We start from the raw sequence: 23,333 nt of genomic DNA, 5'->3' as shown, positions 1-23,333 counted from the left end.
TTATAGTTAAATAACTGCCTTCTTTTAGTGCCTGCCCAGGTCTGTGTATATATGATTATATCTGCATGAAAAAGCTTTCTCAGTGGCCCTCCTTCCCCCTGGTCTCTTGTAGTACATAGAAGCAGTCAACAGAAGTATTGCCTAATTCTAAAGCGCTTGGGAATGAAGGAAGGCGCTAGCTCCTTCCAAACAGGTGTTACAGAGGCAATTAGTCAGGGTGGCGTGATTGACCATATCGAAGGCAGAGGAAAGATCCAAAAGGATAAGAATGGAAGGAGAGTTGGAGTCGAGAATTTGAGAGCAAGTCTTCACAGGTGTTCAGTAGAGCAGTAAAGACCCTAAAAAAGGGATAGCTAGAGCATGGAAGTCCTGTCAGGACATCACTGTTCCCCTCGCCAAAATACTAGAATGGTCACAGGAAGCCTTGGAGACGGAGAAACCGATAAATCCGCTCACCCTGTCGGGATGGGCACAGAGGGCTCTTTGCCTCCTAGGAAATGCAAATTGCACTATCTCAGCAGAAAGGAGGAAGGGCTTCCATACTGAAAATAAGCCCCAAATTGGGGGAGCTATCCATCTCAGAATCTGGATCGGTTGCCCAGGGCCTCCTATTTGGCGACCCTTTTGTCAAGGAAATTACCACATTTGTTGGCACCTTCGCAGCCTTAGACAAAGCTCAGGCTTCGATCAAAAGGGTTTTTGCGTCAACGGTTTTCTCTAGTGCTGGAAGAGGCACGGGCCACTCCTCTAGCCGGTATTCGTTCCCATCAAGGGCTTGACTCTCACTCCTACTGGTAGGACAGGCCTAACAACTTCTTCCCCTCCAGAGGAAGAGCCAGAGGTCATAACTGGAGAAGACCAGCGAGACAGTCGACACCTCAAACCACTGGTGGGTCTCAGCTGCATAGCACCCACACTGCAAGTGCCGATTGGAGGCCGGTCAGCACGATTTGCGCAAACGTAGGATTCTTAATGGGTCAGGGACACAGCGGGGGGCTACCACATCGACTTCTTTGCAGAAAGCTCTCAGTCACATTACCCCCACCCCATAGTGATGTCTGAGGACAGCGCAGCACTAGATGCGGAAGTGCGCAGCTTACAAGGCAAGGGTGCGATCCGTTGGTGCAGGTACACAGGCAGATTTTTCAGCCCGTTCTTCCTAGTGATAAGTAAGAAAAAGGTCAGTCCACTGATAAGTCTCAGACCCCTGAATGATTTTGCTCTCTACCGCCACTGCAAGATGGAGAGAATTCATATGCTCGGGGACATACTCCAGCCCGCAGACTGGCTGGTCCGTCTCCACCTCAAAGATGCTCATCTAGCAGTGCCAATTGCTCTGCGACAGGTCAGATACTTGATGTTCACCTGAAAGGGCCTCAACTGGGCGTGCAGGAGCCTGCCCTTCAGGCTATCGTCAGCGCCCTGGGACTTCACCAAGCTCATGAGGCTAGCTTGCCTCAGGGAAAAAGCATAAAGCTCAAGTTTATCTGAACGACATGTCGCAGAGCGAGGCCCAAGTAAGACAGCAGGCCCGGTCCACTATAGAACTCCTCCACAGCCTGGGCAAAGTCTGCCTTGATCCCCTCAGGGAGTTCCTGGGCTTCGTTGTGGACACCCAGGACTGCCAACTCCGGCTTTTGTCGTGCAAGGTACATGCCACGAGAAGGGAGATACGCTGATTATAAGAGAAGAACACCGTCTCCCTGAGGGAGTTGGCAAGAGTGACTGGGCTGCTATCATCTTCAATTCAGGCCATCTTCCACGGGCTGCTGCACTATCATGAACTGCAGAGACTAAAAGGGCAACACCTGCGTCTTAATCTCCCCTACGCTCAGCAGCTGGCCCAGTCGCCGGAAGCGCTGACAGAACTCTAGTGGCTAACACACATGGAGGCCTGGAACGGCAGGGCGAGCTTCGGATCGTGACAGAGTTGGACGCAAGCTGCATCGGAGGGTGCAGTCCGGTCGCCACAGGGGAGGTAAGGGGGTGGAGGGTCCCCCAGAAACTAGAGATGCATATCAACCGCTTAGAGCTCCTTGGGGGTTACTTCGCAGTTTACTATTTTCCCATAGGCAAAGTTAACTTCTGTATACTACTCAAAATGGACAACGCATCAGCAGTAAGAGATAATCATCTGGGTGGCACCAGGTTGAGGCCTCTGACGGAATTAGCCAACGATTTTTGAAACTTCTGTCTGCAACATCAGATCTCGGTGACAGCCGAATACCTACCGCGGCTGATGAATGATGTGGTGGATTTCCACTCACGCAACCTGTACGATTACAGCGATTGGAAACTGCGCAGAGAGGTCTTACTTCGCTTGAAACGCAGATGGGGCCTTCTGACCAAGGACCTTTGGCCTCCTAGCTCAATGCCGAGCTCCCCGTATTCTTCAGATGGAGGCCGGACCCACCAGCGACTGCGGCAGAAGCATTCCTGCAGAAATGGGGCGGAGGAATAGCTTAAGCTTTTTCCCCAATCACGATGATAGCGAAGGCCCTGGCAAAGGCCCGTCAGGAACAGGCAGAATTCGTCCTCATATCCCCAGTCTGGACCTCTCGGTCCTGGTATCCAGTCCTTCTCGAACCTTCTATGGAATTTTCAAATCGTACTTCCCCAGACTCGAGATCTGCTGTCTGGTCCGAGCAGGGAGCACCATCCCCGCCTCCAGTGCAGATAGCTAAGCCTGGCAGCTGGGAGGATTTCAAGACAAGATGCAGAGTCCCAGGGATTTCACGCAAGGTAGTAGGCCTCATCGAAGAAAGCTGGGCTCCGCCAACATCCACGTGCTACCCAAACTCTTGGGGTGCATGGGTGCGCTGTATCTTGGAACCGAGTTTCCATCCAGTTTCAGCCCTTGTAGCAGAGGTTTTTAAATTCTTTGACAGACTGGCAGAGCGGGGTTTGGCGTAGAGGACCGTGAACGCCTACGGTTCAGTGATCTCGGCCAGTCACAACCTGGCGGAGGGGTTTCGGGTCAGGGAGCATAAGCTGGTGTGCAGGATGCTCATAGGCGAAAGGTTGACAACGCCCCCTCGGGCTCACTACAACAGACTCTGAGACATGAACACTGCTCAATCTATTTCTCTCCATGCCACCCAATGTGGAAGTATCATGCACGGCCCTCTCCTGCAAGCTCACGACCCTGCTCGGCTAAGTGTCATGCCGTAGAGACTCAGACGTCAAGGCCCTAGACTTAGCAGGCAGCGTATACTCTCCGGATGTAGCGGTCTTTCATATCTCTAGGAGAACCAAATGTCATTCGTGGCACATCACTTACTCGGCGTTCGGCGAACAACCTAAGCTATGCGTGGTCAAATGCCTCAAGGCATATGAGGAGATAGCCTCCCCATTATTGGCCGACCCTAGGGATCAATTACTGATGGCACTTTGCAAACCGCACAAGCCAGACTCCGCCCACATGCTAGCTTGCTGGGTACGATGGATGCTCGAGCAAGCCGGCATAAATTCGGCGCAGTTCAAGGCTCACTCGGTCAGGGATGCTATGGCCTCCAAAGTATGTCAAGTGAGGGTTGGAGGGGGGGTCAGACTGGAGGACATTAGGATATGGCTGACTGGGCAGGGGAGTCAGTTTTTAAGGAATGTTACTTGAAACTGATAGAGCAACCAGCAACGTTGGTGGTGAGAAAGCTTTAAACAAGCATAATGTTCGCCTGCGGTCTTCAAATATAATGAAGATTTGCCAGAATAACTTTTAGAAAAGTCTTGATTCTATTAAAGACAAGGAGGCGAGTATTATCCAACCATTTATTAAAAATTCAGGTCCGATAGGATTGGCGGGAGGACATATGGGTCTTGATTGGTCCGAGTTGATAGGTTATTCTTGCAATGTCTGAATTCTGATTGATATATATATATATATGGTTATTTCTTCAGCAGGATTGTCAGACAAGCCCAGTTGAGGGACGCCAGAGTGTAACGTAGAGGAAAAGGCTAGCGGATGGTTTCAGTGCATGGAGTTCTGCATTGTTGCCTACGTTTTGCAGCATCGAAAGAGGAAGTGCAAGAAGAGTTGCTGGCATTTGAGGGACCATGTGTATGCAGGATTGACTGGTTCGGTCACATGTTTAGTGGCCATAATTTTGTTGGACAAAGACTTCTTGGAAATGGACATTAGGAAAGCTCCAAGTTCTATCTTTGGTTAAATTGGAACCTTTTTTCCTTCGAGGATTTCAGTAACTAAGTAAATATGAGGTTTGGGAACTGTCCCTTTGCTAAAATGTTGCTGCTTTCCTTCCATGTTTAATGTTAAAAAAAAAGAGAAGCATAATGCTTGCCTCTGTATCTTTAATAGAATCAAGACTTTTCTCAAAGTTATTCTGGAAAATCGTCATTCTTCTTTATTAACATCCTCAAATGCTCAACGTTAGTACATGTTTTTAAGGCACCCGTGGCTTGAGGAGTCAAAAGTAGCTGTTGGTTTCAAGCTCGCCAGACTCCCCTAGGCTCGAAGCAGTACCTAGGTAGCTCCCAGCTATTTCAAACCCTGGCTATGTCCAGGTACAGCACAGCACAGGACTGCAATAAATCCTCTGTCATAGACCAGTCCCTGTCAGATAAACGAAGAAACCAAGCATGCCCCAAAATTCCCTTTGTGAACAAAAAGGAGACCGGATCCAGGGACTGGAATTTTGGACCTGGGCTGGAATATATAGAATATCCAGTCAGACACGGGCCCTGTCAACAAACTAATAAAAGGGGCTACATCTCACATAGAACCCCTTTCCCAACAGATGGAAACCCAGATTGGTCTATCAAAACAACGAAAGTAACCCCCCCCCCCCCCGCCGACTCCCCATCAGTCAGAGAGGGGAGCAAACCAGCAGCTCCTTCCCAGCCAGCAAACAAACTTAAGTGGGATGCAAGATCACAGCAACCACATTTTAAGACTTCCCTAGTGGACTGCAAAGCATCCTTCGCATATAGCATACCAAGAGTGAGCCCCCTCTGACCAATCAGGAGGCTAGTCAGTCAAAGCAGTATTTAAAGTCCAGCTCCCATTACAAGAGCAGGGGAGTTTTTTGTTTTTTTTAAAACAGAAAAGACAATTTCTGGTGTTAAAGAGGAAGACAATTGATGGAGCAGAGAGGAAGGTTGCTGGGCTGGCTGTAAGTCATGGAGTGGAAGTCCTGAATGGATGACTAAGAAGAGGGGGGAAGAGACTGTTGGGCAGAATAAGACCTGAATTGGAGTGTTGAATTTTAACTCCGGGAGAAGAAAGACCAATTGTATGACCCAGATAGGAGAGGCTGATTGTAAAATCTGGAGACCACAGGAGACTGATATACAGAAAAGGAAACAGAATGAAGCAGAAACTGAACAGCAGGTGAAGAGGAAACTGGCCACAGCCCTAGTCCGGAAAAGGCCAGAGGAAGCAAAGGGTGAGGACTTTGATGGGGGAAAGAGATAAGATGACTACAAAAGCTCTGACCAAGAGGAAGGCAGAGCAGGAAAGGGCAGAGGCCCTCAACAGAGAGGAGAAAGTGCCCAGAGGTGGAATAGTATCAAAGGGTAGAGACCCTGGTCGAAGAGACATGAACTTGAATTTTGTTATGTTATTTGTTGCAACATATGTCGAATACGCAATAACATTTCAAAAAAGAAAAAAAAGGTGGGTAAAAGATACTGTGTTTCATTGTGATACCCTTAATAGGAGAATCGCGAAATGAGTCATGCCACAAATTGAAAACACTGATACAGCTCCATGTGCATCAAAGACTCTCAGAAATAAACTGGGAAATCAGGCTAAGTCATTAAACAATCATTATTCTATATACACTATCACTAACTGGGAAAAGCACACCCACCACTGATGAACTGATAAACTGAACGTTGATCTGAGAAACAGACAAGTGCATCCCATCCACTTTCGAGACAGACAGTTCAAAAAGGAAGATATAATGAAGATTACCCATGCTAATAGGGCAGGGAGTCTTCATTCTATTAAAGACAAGGAGGCAAGCATTATGCTTCATCTTCACATTTATTCCTGTCACCAGCAGTTTCAACTAAAACATACTTTATAACTTCCACATGGGAAAACATTTCTTTTTTCTTTTTCATCAAAAAAACGACATTTTCCTTAAATCCAGTCCATCTGTAGACCCATGTGCCCGGAGCACGCAACCACAGTCCTTCCTGTCATCTCCCTCTTCTTTAATGCTCTTAACTTCACTCCAACATGTAACCAAAACTGAACTAGTCCAAACATGAAGTCTCCTCTCTCGACTGCACTGCTCTGCTTGGCTTCCGTATATGCCTGCCGGACCTCGATGCTCAATCAGCCTGTCCAACTTGCTAGCCTACCTCAGTTCTTCTGGTCATCTCCTACCGAAAAACAAAGAGGACGTTAGGGAGGCGAATACACAACCCTATTCCGGGAGAAATCCATCATGAATACAAACAGACATGGTCATCAAACACTATCTAGGGCGGGGAAGTAATGCTCGTCTCCTTGTCATTAATAGAATCCAGACTCCTTGCGCGATTAGCAGGGGTAATCCTCATTCTCTGTCAAGACTGGAGGCGAGCATTACGCTTGCTCAAAACTTGTCATTACTGTTGCTGCTTCTGATTGCACAGGCTTGAAATAGAATGTTCCAAACGTAGTGTTGCTGGCCCTGTCAGGCACTTGCAGGATATCTTGCAACATTGTGCCTTGCACCTTTGAAGCCATTGCGCCCCTTACAGAATGCGCTGCGAACCTAGCCATGTCTACTCCTGCCAACTGCATCCCTTCTCGCACCCATTTCGCACCCATCTCGCTATGGTGGCTGTTGCGACAGCTTTGTATGGTTTCCTGTGCGCTATGAGCAATTGAGTTGTCCCCATGGGATCTCTGCTGTCCTATGCTCATATTCCCAATGCAGGCAGCTACGCATCACTTGGGATGCTCATGTAGGTAGGGATATACTATTGCTGTGGAACCTGTCTTTGTTCTCCTGACCAGCGTGAAGGTAACTCCTGGTCCATAGACCTTTCTGTTCACATCCAGTGCTCTGACATCCGCTACTCTCCTACAGGAGACTAGGTACAAGTGCATCACTAGTTTCCCTGACAGTTCTTTCAATGACAGATACCTGTTCCCTGGCCAGCCGGCCAATAATTTTAGGACTACAAATAGGTCTCATAGGGCATTGTATCTTGGTACTAACGGCCTTGGGAACTGTATTCCTCTAAGAAGTGAAACGACTGCTGTTGTAACGCTCACCTGATTCCCGCAGAGGCGCCGGTCTTGACTGGGTGAATGCCGTATCTTCAAAGGTGATGTGTAACACACGGTTGGCTCTTTGGGCTGGACCTCTGTGCACTGTATGTCTGACTCGAAGAGTAAGATGTCTGCAGATAGAAAATATGGGATTAATGAACTGGGGTTATTGGGTGCGTCTCTCCTCTTCCCTTTCTCTTCTCCTGTAGAACCCCAAAGGTTAACGCCCTCACCTTAGGTAAGTGAACGCCGAGCTCTCCATCTGCCTCGGGGCAGGGTGCCGTAACCAGTTCCTTCACTGGATAAGGGTGCAGGCCTCTTGACCTCAGAGGACTGCTGTCCGTCGTTAACTGCACGAACGGTAAGTTCTGGGCGCTTCAAATGTCTTAAAAGTCTTTTGTAATGATATCTCTTGTTTTGCAGAGTTCCGGCGATGGCGGATGGCGGGCTGATGAGAGTTGAGGATCGAACCCGCGTGAGGAATAGAAGCGCCTGGAAGCACGTAGGTAAGCACTTGTAGCCTGCTTCACGATGCGCACTAACTGTCCCTTTTATCTTGCTGGTACAAGTTCGGAGCTTTAGAGAAGCTGAAGGGTGCTGGAATACCCACTGGATTCGGCGTGGGAAGGAGTGATGGCACGTGAGTAATAAAGTTGCCCAATGTCTTTAAACGCACCTTCTTTTGTCTTTCAGATGCGGGATGCAGCGCCGAAGGCCTCCGGAGCGTGCGAAGAGCTGGTAAGCTTTTGTCTTTCAGATGCCGGAATGCAGTGCGAAGACCTCCGGAACATGCGAAGAGTAGGTAAGCCTTTGTCTTTCAGATGCCGGAATGCAGCGCGAGGCGTTGGTGACAGCCGATGGACCAGGTAAGAGATGCGCTGCCACTGAAGACCGTAGTGCTAACCTGTTCTTTCTTTGTCTTTACAGGTGCTGCTGAAGACTGTATTCCAGGATGGTAAGCCTTTGTTTCCTTAGGCCCAGGATCAGAAGCAGAAGACACGATGAGCGTTCTGCTGCAGAGAATGCAGAATAACGCAAAGCAAGATTCATCCATCGGGTGTGGTTTAAATAGCCTCCTGTAGTGCTTAGGTGTCTCCTTCCACAGCCACGCCTAGGTAAGAAAAGAGTTCCTGCTTTCCAGAAGAGTTCCAGTGTTCTGAACCTAGGGAGTGGCTCCTGCCCCACCCAACAGGAAAAGTAGTCCCAAACAGAAGAGGATCAGGGGCTCAACTGGCAGGTAAGTAAGCAGCATGGTCTGCTGCAGGTAAGTCCACCCAAGCATTATGAGCCCGGCGCTTCCAGCGCTGGGACTGGGCATCTTTATGAGCCTGGTGCCACTGGCACCAGGACAGGGTCCAAAAGGTCCCAATTGGGACTGGCTGGCACTCGGAACCGGGGTTATGGATCTGCTTCCAAGGGAGTCGGGCAAGTCCTGATCTTTTGGAAGCAGAGATCATGACAGCTGTGTTCTCACCTACGGGCATGCCTTTGATGGGCAAGTGTCCCGCTGATATAGCGGAAATGTACACTCCTATCGATCTGTATGCCTTTCCGCCTTTCAGTAGTTCTGCGAGAAAATTCATTATCTCTACTAGAGGGGCCGAAACGGGATGAAGATTTCTCCCTTTGCACCATCGAGACCATCTGCTCCAAGCTGCGTCATAGCTCCGTCTCGTGGACGGTGCCCATGATTCTGCGATGAGACGAGCAGCCTGAGCCAAAATGCCCGGGAGATTCCAGCGTGTCCTGCTATCATACACGCCATCAGTAGGAGAGTGCCTCTCACACTCAGAGGATGATGGGACCCAGCTGGGTCCATGAGAAGGTTGTCTCCTGGTGGCAGTACTCTCGGATAGTCTATTACTAGTTCCATTATCATCGGGAACGACACTTGCAACTTCCATATTGGAGCCACCACTATCATCTCTCTCTCTCTCTCTGCAAACTTTTGCTAATACCCTGTTCATCATTATGAATGGTGAGAAAGCATAGTGCGTGTCTCCCCTCCAGTCTTGGAGGAAAGGGTCTACTCCTGCCGCTATCTGATCAAACCTCCAGCTGAAATAAATGCTCTTCTGAGCGTTCAGTCTGGATGCAAATAGGTCTGTGTGCATAGGTCCCCATAGTTCCTCTAACCGTCAGAAGCTACTCTTGTGCAGGATCCAGTCGCTGGAGTCTGATAAGTACCTGGAATTCCAGTCTGCTACTACATTGAGCGAACCCGGGAGATATTCTATTACCACTGAGATGCCTGATTCGAGGCAAAAGTGCCAAAAATCCTTGGCCAACTCCACCAGTAATATGGATTTCGTCCCTCCTAAGTGATTGATGTATCTGACTGCTGATATGTTGTCGATCTTCAGCAGGATATAAGAGTTCAATTTACCTTTCGTGAAGGAATTTGCGAATGACCCGGCAAGTGGCTCCAGACCATTAATGTGCATCTTGAGCTCTTCTTTGCTCCATTTTTCTCCTGTTTCTAGCTCTCTGCAGCGAGCTCTCCAGCCTGCTCTGCTGGCTTCTGACTCCATCACTAGATCGGGCTGGTCTCGGAATATGGCCTTCCCGTTCCAGGGGTCCATATTCTGTAGCCACCATTCCAGTTTTGTCTTGGATTCTGCATCGAGGGGTACTGCTTGGTGGTACTTTAGCCCTTGCTGCAGGTGCTTTATTTTCAGTCGCTGCAAGGCTCGATAATGTAGTGGCACTGGGAACATTGCCTGAATCGACACTGCTAGTAGACCCACTACTCTCGCAATTGTCCTTAGAGATATTACGCTTTTGTCTAGGCAGCTCCTTATCTCTCTTTTTATATCTCTTATCTTCCTGGCATGTAACTCTAGGGTAGCTGTACTGGTGTCTATGACGAACCTCAGGAAGTCTATCCTCCTTGTCTATTTCACTTCTGACTTTTCCAAATTCACTAGGAAACCCAATGACGCTAGGAGCTCTTTCACCCAGCCTGTCTGGCATTGGAGCATCTCTCTGCTGTTCAACATCAGCAGGATATCATCCAGATATACGATTAACCTTATTCCCTTCTCTCTGATCGCTGCCGCTATCGGCTTCATGAGCTTCGTAAAGGCCCATGGTGCTGAGGCTAGTCCAAATGGCATTGTCGTAAATTGCCAAAATTGTCAGTTCCAGTTGAACGCTAGGAACGGTCGGTATCTTTTTTGGACTGGTACCATAAAGTAAGCGTCTTTCAGGTTGATCCCTGTGAGCCAGTCACACTGCCTGAGGATATCCCTGAACTGGTGGATCCCTTCCAACTTGAAATGGTGCTATGTAACCCAGCTTTGCAACTCTTTCAAATTTATAACGGGTCTTAAACTGTCTTTCCTGTGAACCAGGAACATGTTGCTAATAAACCTTGGGGTGCGCTGCAGGGCTTCTGTGCTATGTTTCGCAGTTCTGTGTGCAGAGTCTCATTCTGTGCCTGTGCTGTGTGCATTGGCCGGGGAGGGTGTGTGGGTGGTTGGGTTTGTTTGGGTATCTGTATAAATTCTAGCTGCAGTCCTTTGACTTTCTGCAAAACCCAGGCATTGCTGGAAAGCGCGTGCCAGTTCTCCCAGAAATGAAGTGTTCTCCCCAACTGGCGGACACGGGTTATGTCTCACCTGTGGGGAAGCTTTGTCCGCTCGCTTCCCTGTCCTCTTCCTAGTCTTCCTCTCTGGAACCACCCTCTTGCGGGGAAGAAAGCATCTTGTTGCTCGTTTTCCCAGTAATGTGCCCTGCTGTTTTGAGGCCTTTTTGCACCTTGGTAACGACCGGTCGCTCGGTCTTGATACTGACCGGTCCCGGAGAAAACACTGCCTGGGAATATCTTTCTTATGGATGGCTGAGCCTTCTCTAGGGAGGTGTAGGTGCTTACAAACCTCCCCATTTCCTTCCCAAATGTCTCCCCGAACAGGAGTCCTTGTGCCGCTTTGACTGCCTCATAAGAGGCCATGTCTCCTAACTTGCATTCTATTTTGAGGAGGAGGCCTATTCTGCGCTCTGAAGATATGGCGCAGATTGCATTGCCTAGGAAGCATACTGCTCTTGGTGCCCAGTTAGCAAGGATGTCTGGGTCCACTTCTTCCCTGGTATCTCGGACTCGCTCCGCCAGGTCCATAATCTTAGCCAGGGGTCCTGCAATGCGGAGAACCTTCTCCTGACAACTCTTCCGGGACCTATCTATCCCTTTCCTGGGGTCTCGGGAGGTCCTTGACACAAACGCCAGCATCCTTTGGTCGAGTTCTGGCACCTCTACTACCTTGCCTGGCAGTTCTGGTTTCGGGCATTCTGCTTCCATCCGCAGCCTTGCTTCTCTTTCGAGTGATTTGTGAAGTCTGTGGGTCATATTTTCGTGACTCGCTGTGACAGTAGCCAGTCAGAGGACTTGGGGTTACGGATATCTTCTGGTTTGAACATATCCGCAATCTCATTGTCGTCCTCAGTACTGTTATGTTTCTTTAGCCTTTTCTTAGGCGGGCGCTGCGATTCTTCTTCATTGCCTCCATCGTCCTCTTCTTGTGAGGATTGCGAGGTCGCTGTGGGCTCTTCTTCTGAGTCCTGCCCCTCATTTCCCATATTATCATCCCCTGGGTAGGGGGTTGTCAGGCTTGGCACTCCCGACTTGCGCATAAAAGCGTCTCGTAGCTACATGAATGCATCGGCAGCCTCTGGGGCCTCATCTTCCACCTCATCTGGTTGACCTGGGGGGTCAGAAGAGATTCCTTTTCTCTTCCGGATTATGTTACATCATTGAGAGCCCTCTGGCGTGGCATCTGTGGACATGCTTTCTTTGTTGGTGCTCTTGGTCTCCTTGCTCAAGAATGATTCAATGGTTGCCAGGATCTCCTGCAGGGGCCTGACCCCTTGTGCCACAGCTCCAGCCAGTGAGTTTCCCAGCACTTCCCTAAAGCTATGGGCTAGATCCTTAGCCAAACTCCTCACTCCATAAAAAGTCTGCCATCTCTGTGCTGTCTTTAGTGCCTTTTGTACCTGAGATCAGGTGTAGTGGCATGTTCACTTCCTCACTGTGCTTTCCGTGTGTGGCTGCACCAAATTATTTTCCCTTCTGTGCAGGTTTCAATGCCCTCTCTTAGAGCTGGGGGTCTTACAGCTGCTATTAGTCCCAGCAGTGGTCTGTCTGCTGCGCAGATCGTTATGCACCTTATAGGATTATGCGACCTCTCCCTGTGGGAGTAATTGCCTGCTCCGCCGTGTGCGGATTGAGAAGTTGAATCGTTTCTTTTATGCAACCTCTCCCTTGGGAGTGAATTGTCTGCTCGGTGTGAAATTCTTCTTTAAATTGCTCTCTTCATGCTTCTTATCTGTGCGCGTAATATTCAGCATATTCAACGTATATGCCCTTGAAGGGAAGCTTCTTCCACTCAAAGGCGGGGGGCTTCTGCTCCTTGGCTCGCGTTTTGTTGCGAGCACATTGCTTCAGGAGTGCGACCTGCCTTCCTGAAGGTGGGAACCGCTCCCTCCTCCCTCCTGAGGGAGTGGTCTGGAGCTTACTGCTGCTTGTTGAGTTCGGCAGACCCCAGCCGCCAACTTCGTATGATCACTCTCCTTAAACTGAACTACAATTATGAAACCATACCATATTAGTAAGTCGGTAATGCATGCGCACTTAACACAATCGCTACGTGCATTTAAAGTCAATTTCCAAAATACATTTAGAATACACATTTAGAATACTGCTCTACGTAGCTAGTAAAAAACGTGACTTATCTGCTTGGAGAGCAGGAAAGAAGAAGGACATGACAGGAAGAACTATGGTCACATGCTCACAGCACATGGGACTACAGATGGACAGGATTTAAGGGAAATGTAGTTTTCTGATGAAAAAGAAAAAACATTTTGTTTTCCCATGTGGGAAGTTGAAAAGTTTGTTTTTGTTGAAACGGCTGGAGACAGGAATAAATGTGAAGATGAAGCATAATGCTCACCTCCGTTCTTGACAGAATCCAGACGTAAAAGATCAATGATAAGTGAAACAAATGCTTGAACAAGTAGTAGTGAAAGATGAATAGTGGCAGAGCATTGACAGTGCTCAGACAAAAGGAAAAGAGAAAGGATGAGAGTAGTTAAGGTGGGAGGGGGCTCTTTTTTCCAATGTAACATTTTTGACAAGTGGGAACGCCCCTGGGTGTCCTTAGTCCTGCCCCATTTGATATGGGTTTGATTTCTTTTTATATGGAATTTGATAAAAATTAAGTTTTTATATCCAAATGTTTTGAAATCAAATTTCATATCGATTTGATATCCGTTTTATATAAATGGATATGTAAAGTGTTTGATACAGTTTGATATAAAGTTTACATCAAAATGATAAAGTTTATATCAAAATGTTTTTTAATATAGGAGAGCGTGTGGGAGCTGTTGCTTGGTCGAGGACAAAGTGAGTTGTGAGGAATTCGATGGCGAGTGTTAGGGTTTGATGACGCAGGAGTGGGTTGTGACCTTGATGGTATGACGTCATGATGTTATATAAAGCTGGCCTTTGAATAATTTTATATAAACTTTATATTATTTCTAGAATCCGCCAGATCATTTATGATTCCAGTGGAACCACAAAGACAAGATTCATAAGACTAATAAACGACACTGAGTGCAACAACCATCAAACAGAAAAGGTAGTTCTTGCCAGCAACATTACAAATTCCAAAGCATCATGTGCTGTACCTTTATTTCAATTAATTTACTAGTGTTCATCCAAGTTGAAGATCGGGGGGCTGTGGGGTGGGGGGACATACAAGTCTCTCACTCAGCACTGATCGAGGTCTATAGTAACCCAAAATAGGAGCCCCTTCTTGACTGCCTCCCATCTACACCTGTATCCCTCAGCTCCTCTATCAGCATAGTCACTATTTCTGGGGAAGAGCTGCTATTGCCGAAAATCAGAAATGGCAACAAGGAACAGTGGGCCCCATAAATGATGCACACTCCTAGATAGGTTCACCTACCAACTGTATATACAACAGACCTCAAAGCAGAGGCTCACCAGTGGAGGGAGGTAGTTGTTAGGACACAGAACCATGAACTGCTGTACAGATTCTGCCAATGGATGGGGAGGAAAGAGGGTAGAGAAATCTACTTCATGACAAGAAAGGCGAATTTACGACAACTATAAATAAGACAAAAAGCTACTGAGCACTTTACTGCCATGCATGGAACTCTCAATTAGCCTTCAGATTACCATATGGTGATGCTCCCAGATCACAATGGGGGTTATTAATGCGTTTCAGGGGATACGCATGGGCAACGGGGCCTGTCCAATCTTAAGCATAAAAGGGAACTTTTTTCTGGACCTGCCCTTGAACTGACCAGAGGCAGACAAAGACTTTGCCATTTCTTTAGTTTTGCCTATCGATTGAAAAAATGCGGTGCCAGTCTTGCACTTGCCAAACTAGTTGTCTGTCTGATAAAAAAGCTCTTTGCGATCAAACAGCAAGTGGAAGAACTTGCACTGAGCATCTTTGTGAAGGTAAGTGTACTTGAGCGGCAACCGTCTTCACAACCCCACTCAAAGCTTCCAGCCGCTAGACGTGGCCACATGGTTGAAAATACTCAAATGCATATAGGTTTCTCAATATTGACAGTAGGTGGGAACTGTGGTCTGTCTTTTGAGTGGGTCCTTTGACATGGATCTATTTCATCTTACTCACAACATTGAAACCTGCTTGCCATGACTGGAGAGAGGAAGTTTGGTTATTTTCTTAGGAGGTTTACTGTCTAGTAAATCAGCAGCAGGAGCAGCTGGGCTCTTGGCCTTGTGAAGGGTACACAACCAATATAGGACTTGGTAGACGATTGGGCCACAAGAACCAGGAGTTGTGTCGATGTCAAACAGAGCATTCACTTCTTTAACCCTGACAGGGGAATCCTATGCATGTCCAGTCACTTTCTCGTAAGGATAGCTGTAACTGCAGGTCCCTATGAGCCCGAGCCCTTTGGAAGGTCATGAGGGTGTTCGGTGTGGAGCCCCACCATTGGCATATTTGTAATGTACAGCAAACAATCTGTATCAGCCCAACTTCATATGAACTGTTCCTCGTTACCATTAACAAAACATCATACTGCTGTTCTCTTTTTATTTCACTTATCTGCTGCTTTCGACAAAGATAACAGGACGGTATATTACAGTGCACAAGGTGGGCATGCATAGGACAGACATAACATTGACAGTTTTTCTTGCACGACTGAAATGCCAGGGCCATTTTTGGCCCCTTTATTCCCAGCTTTTCACTTACAAAGAGTACCCAAAAGCTCAGTACTTTATTCTAGGCATTTTACCTGTTAAATGACTTCTTCTGGTTGTTAAACAGTCAGCACCATTACAGTTTAAGAACCTATGCAAATAAAGAGTAGGTACAGCCATCTGTGCTAATGCTGAACGTCATACCCCTTGTGGCAGAGGAACGTAAGTACTTGAAATGTTGTTACGTAATAGACCAGCGTTAGACCCAATATGAAGTATCACGAGCTGTGATATTGACGAGAAATGAGAGCAAGAGCACAGTTGCTCTACTTTTGAACAAATGGGAACAGGATTGCTATTAAAGTGTTTCTAAATAACTAAGCTAAATGTTACACAATCGACTAACTTTTGGGAGTCCTTCCAGTGCCTACAAGAAATCAGGCTGGCCCCTGTTCCTCCAATTTTCTTGTCTGATGATGCAGGCAGTTCATTGAAATCTGCCTTAGTGTCTGCAATGACACAGGCCCTTGTCCGAAATTTTACTAGTTGTGGGCTTTGCAGAGTCCCTCACCAAAAGAATAACTTAAACAAGTTCATGGCAGCCCCTCAATATATCCAACAGCCTTCCATGATCCCAAAGACTGTCCGTTTGCTGGGCCCAAGTAGCGCAGGGATGTCTAGGGTAGACTGAGGAGTGTGGCCATATCTTTCCTCGGAAACCCTCATCTCTCCAAGGTATCAGGTGCTTGCCATTCCTCCACCCTCTCTATTCTGCTTACTGCCACCTTCAGAGCAGGAGCAGCATCATCATCATCTAGTACCTCCACCCACTTTCTGTGCCTGCGCCTACGGCCGACCTTCTAGACTTGCTTCCTGGTCTTACTTATACCTTCCCTCTCTCCCTCTGGCCCTCATAACATTGCTGTGTCTGCCTCATTGGGCTTTATTTCCTTACTCCTTCTGTAGCGCTTTCTTCCCCTTTGGGTGTTTACCTTTCCAACCTCTGTCCATCTCCTCTCCTGCTGCTCACCTTCCAATCCAAGATCGCTTCACCGTCTCACCGGATTTTCACCTTTCAACCTTCCGTCACCTTTTACCTCCTCATTCCTCTCCCGATATTCACCCTCCAACCTCTTCTTCCTTCTCCCCTCTTGGGGTGACTTTGCCAAATCCCTGGGCAACTACCTCACCAATTATCCAAATGTCTGGATGACCTTTACACCCCTCCCCACAAAAAAAAATATCACTGCTCTATGCTCATTCAGTCATAACGTGGATTCTCGTTTCCTCTTTTTTATCGTCAAGATTTTCTCACCAAATCCTTCAACTACTGCCTCTTATTAGTCAATCAATCAAGTCTCTCCAGCTCCTTCAACAACCCACATTTCAAAACTGAGAGGATGATTTATATACAGTGCTCTTCCCTCCGCCTGGGTGAGACACTAGGTTAGGTTGTGTACCCGTGTAGTCCTGGGTTGAGTTATACCCGATTGGTTAATGTGGCCTGGATAAAGTGGACTGAAAGGGGGCAGAGCCTAATTTATTTAAGGGCCTGCTATCATCTTGGATTTTAAAAGTTTCTTTTGTGACCTTTCCTGGTTTTGCCTGCACTAAGCAGGAGTCCCAGTTTCCCCAGCAAATGAATTGAAAGTAAAGGCAACCATTGGTAAGACTGTCAAACCCCTACCTTTTGAAAAGACTCTCAGAGAGAACACACTGGATCTGAAATATTGTATATGCAGACCTCCCGCATTCGTTGAACGTTCTTTGCAGGAAGTGACTTAGAACTTGCAGTACCAAATCTGTCACTACTTTTGCCGAGGGCTGGAAATTATCACTCAAAGGGAAATATCTATTTCTACCCTGTTTTTTTGGTCGACTATAGATTGCATAATCTCTAAAAAGAGAACTTGTGTGCAGTGAGGTTAACACATTTGCCAAGGTGTGTAATATGTAGGCAAAGATGTTTTCAGGATAATAAACAAAAATCATCTGGGACCTTTGAGAACCAATACGTCATCAGACAATATTGCCCCAAAGCAGAACATTGCTGATCTATGTGGAAAATGTGTGATTTCTAAACAAACGAGTTATTTTGAAACACCATTAATACTGCGGGAGAGCTAGCCATGCACTTACCTGGAAAGTCAAAGATTGTGTCCAACTACTATTCCCGACTTTTCTAAAAGTATAGGATTTAGTGAGCCTATAAATTAGTGTTGGTCTGTGAAATCGCAACCAGACTTGTGAGCACGTATTACAGGAAAGTTATTAAGCTTTATATAGTGCTAGCATGCAGCACCAGCCTGCTTAAAATTCAAACAAAATTAAGTAAAAGTGCACTAATCATACAAGAAATATACATGTAGTTGCTTTTCTAGCATTAATCAGCTCTATTTCTTGCAAGTGCCTGTTTACTTACTGCTTAATTCGTGGTTTCACAAACGAAAGGATCAATATTAAATAGTGTGGCTGCTTTTGTTTCCATGTGGCTAAAAAGCCTCCATTGTTTTAGTGAACAGCAAAATCCAAACCTTAGGGGGAATGCGAACAGCCATCTTAGTAGAGCCTGGCGTTTAATCGATCTTCTTTTTCAATTATGTCATGGAACAAGGTAATCTACTAGCCCTTTTCCCCCAATGTGCTCAGAGTCGTTTTTCTCCTGCCTATGAACGTTCACTCTCGGTAGAAAGGCGCAGGGGAATAGCATAGTGACCCCGCTCTCCTGCTGTAGCACCCAGCTCCCTGAGACCAAGCCCTTTGCAACAGAGGGCAGCCAAGCAGGAGAAATACACGATTGTTGCATGCATCCCGTGTGCACGGGTTCATGGGGTGTACACAATCTCTCCCAGCTTTAACTGACTTCTGTTCCTAGCAAACAGTGCAAGTGCATGGCCAAATAATACCAATACGCAGGAAATGGTGGCAACAACAGCCAAACAGATCAGCCACTATTAACGCAGAAAACATAACATATAAAATCCAAAACTATTAGCTTTGTGGGTGCTTTATTATTGTCCTTTGTAACAATATAGACCAATTCAACAATTAATTAACCTGCATAGTGCAGTAAAATCCTTTAAGTATAAAACGGCTCTGCTGCTGCTAGCATATTTTTCCCAGATGGATCAAACTTTTGCTTTGGGCGACAGAGCATTACTTACAAAGCATCACTATGAATTGGTAAATAACATTGTGGGTTAAAGTTCTCAGCGACAGTATTGATATTGGCCGTATTATACCTCAATCCACTAATGGGTGTTCATTTATTTCAAACAGTATTTCCATGGTTTTCATTAAAATTGAAAAAATAAACACTTGGTGAAACCATTTTTCCAAGACACAGTTAATGAACTTAAAATAGCAAATTCAAAACGTAGAATTTGCCCTTTTTAAATATGGCAATGCTTAGGCTTTGGGAGCCTGTGGAAACCTTGCGTCTGTGTCGATCACCTGCAGGAGAAATTTGGAATCCGACTGAGCAGCATGTTACATCATGATGGATCACGTCATCTCATGTTGACTCACTGCACTCCGGGGTTAAGAAATTTGGTTTTGGAATCACGGCGTACGTGACCAAGAAGAGCCAAGTCTGTACAGAGAAAAACGAACCTGGCAAAATGACACTTGGGAGATCAGCTGTATTTAGTAAATCCAGCCAGAGTCTAAGGAGAGTAACGGAATCACTTTACAGTGGGAAACAATGCGACAGCAAGAGGAAAGAACCTTACAAATGAACAAAATAAGTGGCATGCCATAACCATGACTACTTTGGCGAATAAAATAAAAATTGTCAATATACTTACATTGTTCTTCTGGCAAATAATTTCCTACAGAAAAAGAAAAAAAATATATAAATTGAGGAAACGGACATGATTAAGAAAGCCAGATGCACAAGCACACAGTCTACAGTCTAAAACTCAATATTTAAAGCAACTTAAAAGCACTTAACAGAAAATGTACACTTTAAATTTTTAGTTGAGGACATTAAAAGTAATTACATCTAACAGTACTAGGTAATTATCTTCAAAATGAGTTAGCTAAACAGACACTAGATAAGAAAAAACTCCTGCCAAAATACAAAAACAGAAGCAGTGCATACACTGCATGCGATTACTTAGGGAATGCTATGGTTACAATGTAAAACAAGAAAACCCTCCAAAAATTGCCAGTTCAGGCTTTAATGGGAACAAGTGCACCACCACATTATAAAACAAGCATAACTTGGCCACCACCATGCACTCCAAAAAGTAGGTTTTATACTTTTTTTTCTTTTATTCCTCCTTCATAATGAACTCAGAACCCCCCTAACCAGATTGGGGATCCCTTTATTTTTTTAGCTCTGCTTCATTTCTCAAAAACCGTATGAAGAGGGTTTATGTGCATGTTTGTTTTGGCATATTTGGGGTCATTAACAGTGCATGGCGATGGCCAAGTTACAGTTCCTTTAGAAACCCAACATGGCCAATGTTTTGGGTTGTATTGTTTTGCATTGCAACAACAACGTCCATTTCAGTAGAGTGTTTCACTGAATATTTAGGTTTTCTTGTAGACAAAGTTTACCATAACCTTTCAATAAATAAAAGATACTTCAGATATTTCTTTATTTAAATTCTACATTGTACTCCACTGCCAGTGCCCGCTGAAGATTACCATGCCCAGGGGGCCTTTTCCCTGGTCATGCCCAGATGCCATCAATCCAACTGAAGTGTCAATTGGGGACACTGAGCAGGGCAGATTTTTGCCCCTTCTTCTGGTCCCCTCCAAAACAGATAGGCTGAGTAGGTATGTATGCCTGCGGTCAAGCACACTGGATTCTTTAACTGGGGCACTTGCGGCCCAGTCTCGGGACCTGCTGATCCTCTCCAAGGGGCCACTCGTCATAGCTTGCGCACCACACCGCCCATAGCGGGAGGTGGCCATAGACAGCCGTCCTGCTCAGCTGTCACTTTCATTCATAAAAAAGTTTCTACATACTTATCTCGCTCAAAAACTAAGACAACCACCTCTCGCACCGCAAGCCGCATGCACTTCACCACATCGCTACAACACATACACCGCACCAACAGCACACGAGGACTAACATCGCTCTGATACTCGCACCAAAAGCTCAGCATACGGTGTACACTGAGTTGAAGCTGCCAACAGAACACCACTCCTCTCACTATCCTACTCCCTCTTCACACTACTAACCCATCCCACATTCTCGTTTACAGATCCGCCAGAGCGCCTGGGGACCAACTCCGTTGGTGACGGTGCGCGGTACAAATACATTTAAAATTCATGGGGCTTTGTCTTTGGCAAATCCCCAAAATTACTCGGAGCCTGCCAAAGGTTTACATTGATCATGAAGGAATAGGGTGTTTTCACTCTAGAGTAGCCAACCTTAGTTCCTTTGCTATATTACTTGCTGTGCTTGGAATCCAATGCCTAAGGCCTGGGGTGCGAAGGTGGGGAGTCGGACTGTAGATGCCCAATTAGCCAATCAGGCGTTCTTCGCTCCCCCGAGACCAGTTGAGCAACGTACCTTTGTGACCTGGAGCCGGGGGATGTTTTATTTCACTGTATGTTTAAATGGACTGTTCATTTTAGCATCGCTTGCACATTGTTTGCATATCTATCTGTTAACCATTGCAAACCTCTGCACTATTTGTACAATTCTGCATCGGTCTCGATATTGCATATTGCTACTTACACCATATATATTTTAGTAGCATTCATATTTTTTTTGATAAACATGGGTGTATTACTTTCCAATGATTGTCGTATCTCGAGAAGGACTGTTTGAAGTAGCTAGTTTGTAGAAGAATTTCGTTTTCAGTCAGGTGTTTGGCACTATTGCATTGCATCTCCTGGCTGTTGAGGGGCTGATGAATAGTAGTTGAGGTAATCTGACCTGGTGGTTCCTGGGCTATCGTAAACTGCACCTTGAGGTATGTCTAAGAGGAAGGCAACCACATAAGCATCTCCGGCAGGGAAAGGTTAAAAAAAACTCTAGAAGATGTTTTAACTAATCAAGGTAGTTAACGTACCTATAACGGAAATTAAAGATTTACTTCAAGGCAGAGAACGGTAGCAAGGGCGAAGTGGAAAGGCGCAACAAATCAAATTGTGTGGCGGTGTGCGACGGGGTTTGTTTGGGAGGAAGCAGTACCTGCGCATACATGGGAGCTGTCTTTGGAGTGTGTCTACAATATCCATTACATAGGAGGAGAGCTTTTACTTCAAAGACTCAACCCACGGCGTGGAGCGCGACGCTATGTGTATGGAGTGACGCTGTGTTTGGAGTTCTTGGATTGTTGGAGCCCGACTCTTGTTTATTCGCAAATGGGATGCCCGACAGCTCATCCTACACGCTGGTGAGTGACACAGTAACTCTTTCTACGGCAGATTGCTTATTCCTATCGAGCAGTGCTGTGGGAGTCAGAGCCCTTTGAGATTACCCCCTGCTTATACATCAGTGTTACTTTTGATGTCCGACTCCGACCGGATGCCATCTGCCTCTCATCTGATCTCGGACGCTGAGAAGTTTGCTGCTGCTGTGTGGGGCAGGCATCATCTTTGGTGTCATTAGGGACAGCTATGGAGCACTTATTGACCCGTGATTCACAGGGGATAAAGCTTATAAACAAGAAGATGACAAGAAGATTATGTCGTTTTTTACTCTCGCTTCGGAGTTACTAAAGCAAACCTCCAGGGATTTTGTTACCACCTATGGGGTCAGCTCGATCTTTACAAGCACTTTTGTTTGTTCTCTCTCTGAAATGACTGTTCCCATTTTACCGGCTAATTTAAACCCATCAACTACTTTGCGAGATTAGAAGTATAATCACTAAAGCACTCCTGTTCAATGTTTCGGTCTGGTCCATGGCAATCCATCACCTATTTTAGACCACCTAACAGCAATGATCTGACAAAAATACAAGACTGACCAGCCCCACTTTCCTTGCATGTCAAAAAATTGCTGCCATCGCTCAGGTGTAACTTTCTCCTTTTGGGTCCAAACACACACGCATTAATATAGCATTATAGACTGAAGGAGTCGCCGCTCTCGTGCCTCGGCCATTAATTGGTGGTGGGTAATTTTCCAGAGCAATAATCACCCCTTCTGAGGTCTGTAAGGCTATTGGCACATGTCGGTAGTAGCAGTGTATGTTTTGGAATGGTGAAGTTAAAAATGGTGCTTTGGGAGTGAGTAAAGTAAATAGACAAACTGAGTTAGTAAATTCATGTGGTTTTATCTTGTAGTATTTACATATCATGGTTGTCTTCATAAATTAAGCATTTTATTGCAACTGGGCTGAACTGGAACAGATTTAACATGAGCATATATTACGGGTCATGTAAAAGTAAACAATTTCTCTATAAGAAAGTAAAGCATTTCCCCAATGTTGTATGTGTGTTAAATGACATGTTGCAGCAAAAAGGTCCTCCCAGGGAGAATATACTTTTTGAAACAAAATCTAGGCTGGAAATTGCATTGTTGTTACCCTGTCTGCTTCTGAAAACAGAATATTCAGAATGCAGTCAATACCAGTAGTTACTGACCGCACTTAAACATTCTGATTGGCTGAGAGGTTGTCAATAAGGATGTCAATGTGCTGATAGTCTTTTCTGTGTGCAGATGATAGACACATTGGGGATGACATGATGCAGTACACCACTGTAAACCTCTGGTACGAGTCATAAGATATTGGTGACCCAACTCAGCCCTGCAATCCAACCTGGCTTCAGCAGATAAACTATTGCCACCTCTTCCGATCTATCTGTGGTTTGGATAAGTAACAGATGTAAGGAAAGTGGGTATGCTCTGGGAATGAAAAAAGCATCAAGTGTATATTCTACAGTACCAGGAAAGAGTGAATAAATTACCATTGTGACTAAAGTACTTTTGGTCCATAGCCCCCT

The 23,333-nt window shown here is 46.0% G+C and overlaps 1 protein-coding gene across 2 annotated transcripts in view; it reads right to left on the bottom strand.

The window, feature by feature from the left end:
• MAP3K5 (mitogen-activated protein kinase kinase kinase 5) overlaps positions 1-23,333 on the bottom strand; it is a 1,851,596-nt gene that overhangs the window by 1,405,720 nt on the left and 422,543 nt on the right. For both annotated transcript variants that reach the window (XM_069607656.1, XM_069607657.1), the window contains exon 3: positions 19,232-19,255. In XM_069607656.1, coding sequence (XP_069463757.1) covers positions 19,232-19,255 — 24 coding nt within the window. The remainder of the gene's footprint in view (positions 1-19,231; positions 19,256-23,333) is intronic.

This window comes from Ambystoma mexicanum, chromosome 4q (genome assembly GCF_040938575.1).
Source record: "Ambystoma mexicanum isolate Mex_15411 chromosome 4q, UKY_AmexF1_1, whole genome shotgun sequence".
In the NCBI taxonomy this organism is placed as follows: Eukaryota; Metazoa; Chordata; class Amphibia; order Caudata; family Ambystomatidae; genus Ambystoma; species Ambystoma mexicanum.
This window is presented reverse-complemented; position numbering and strand designations above follow the sequence as displayed.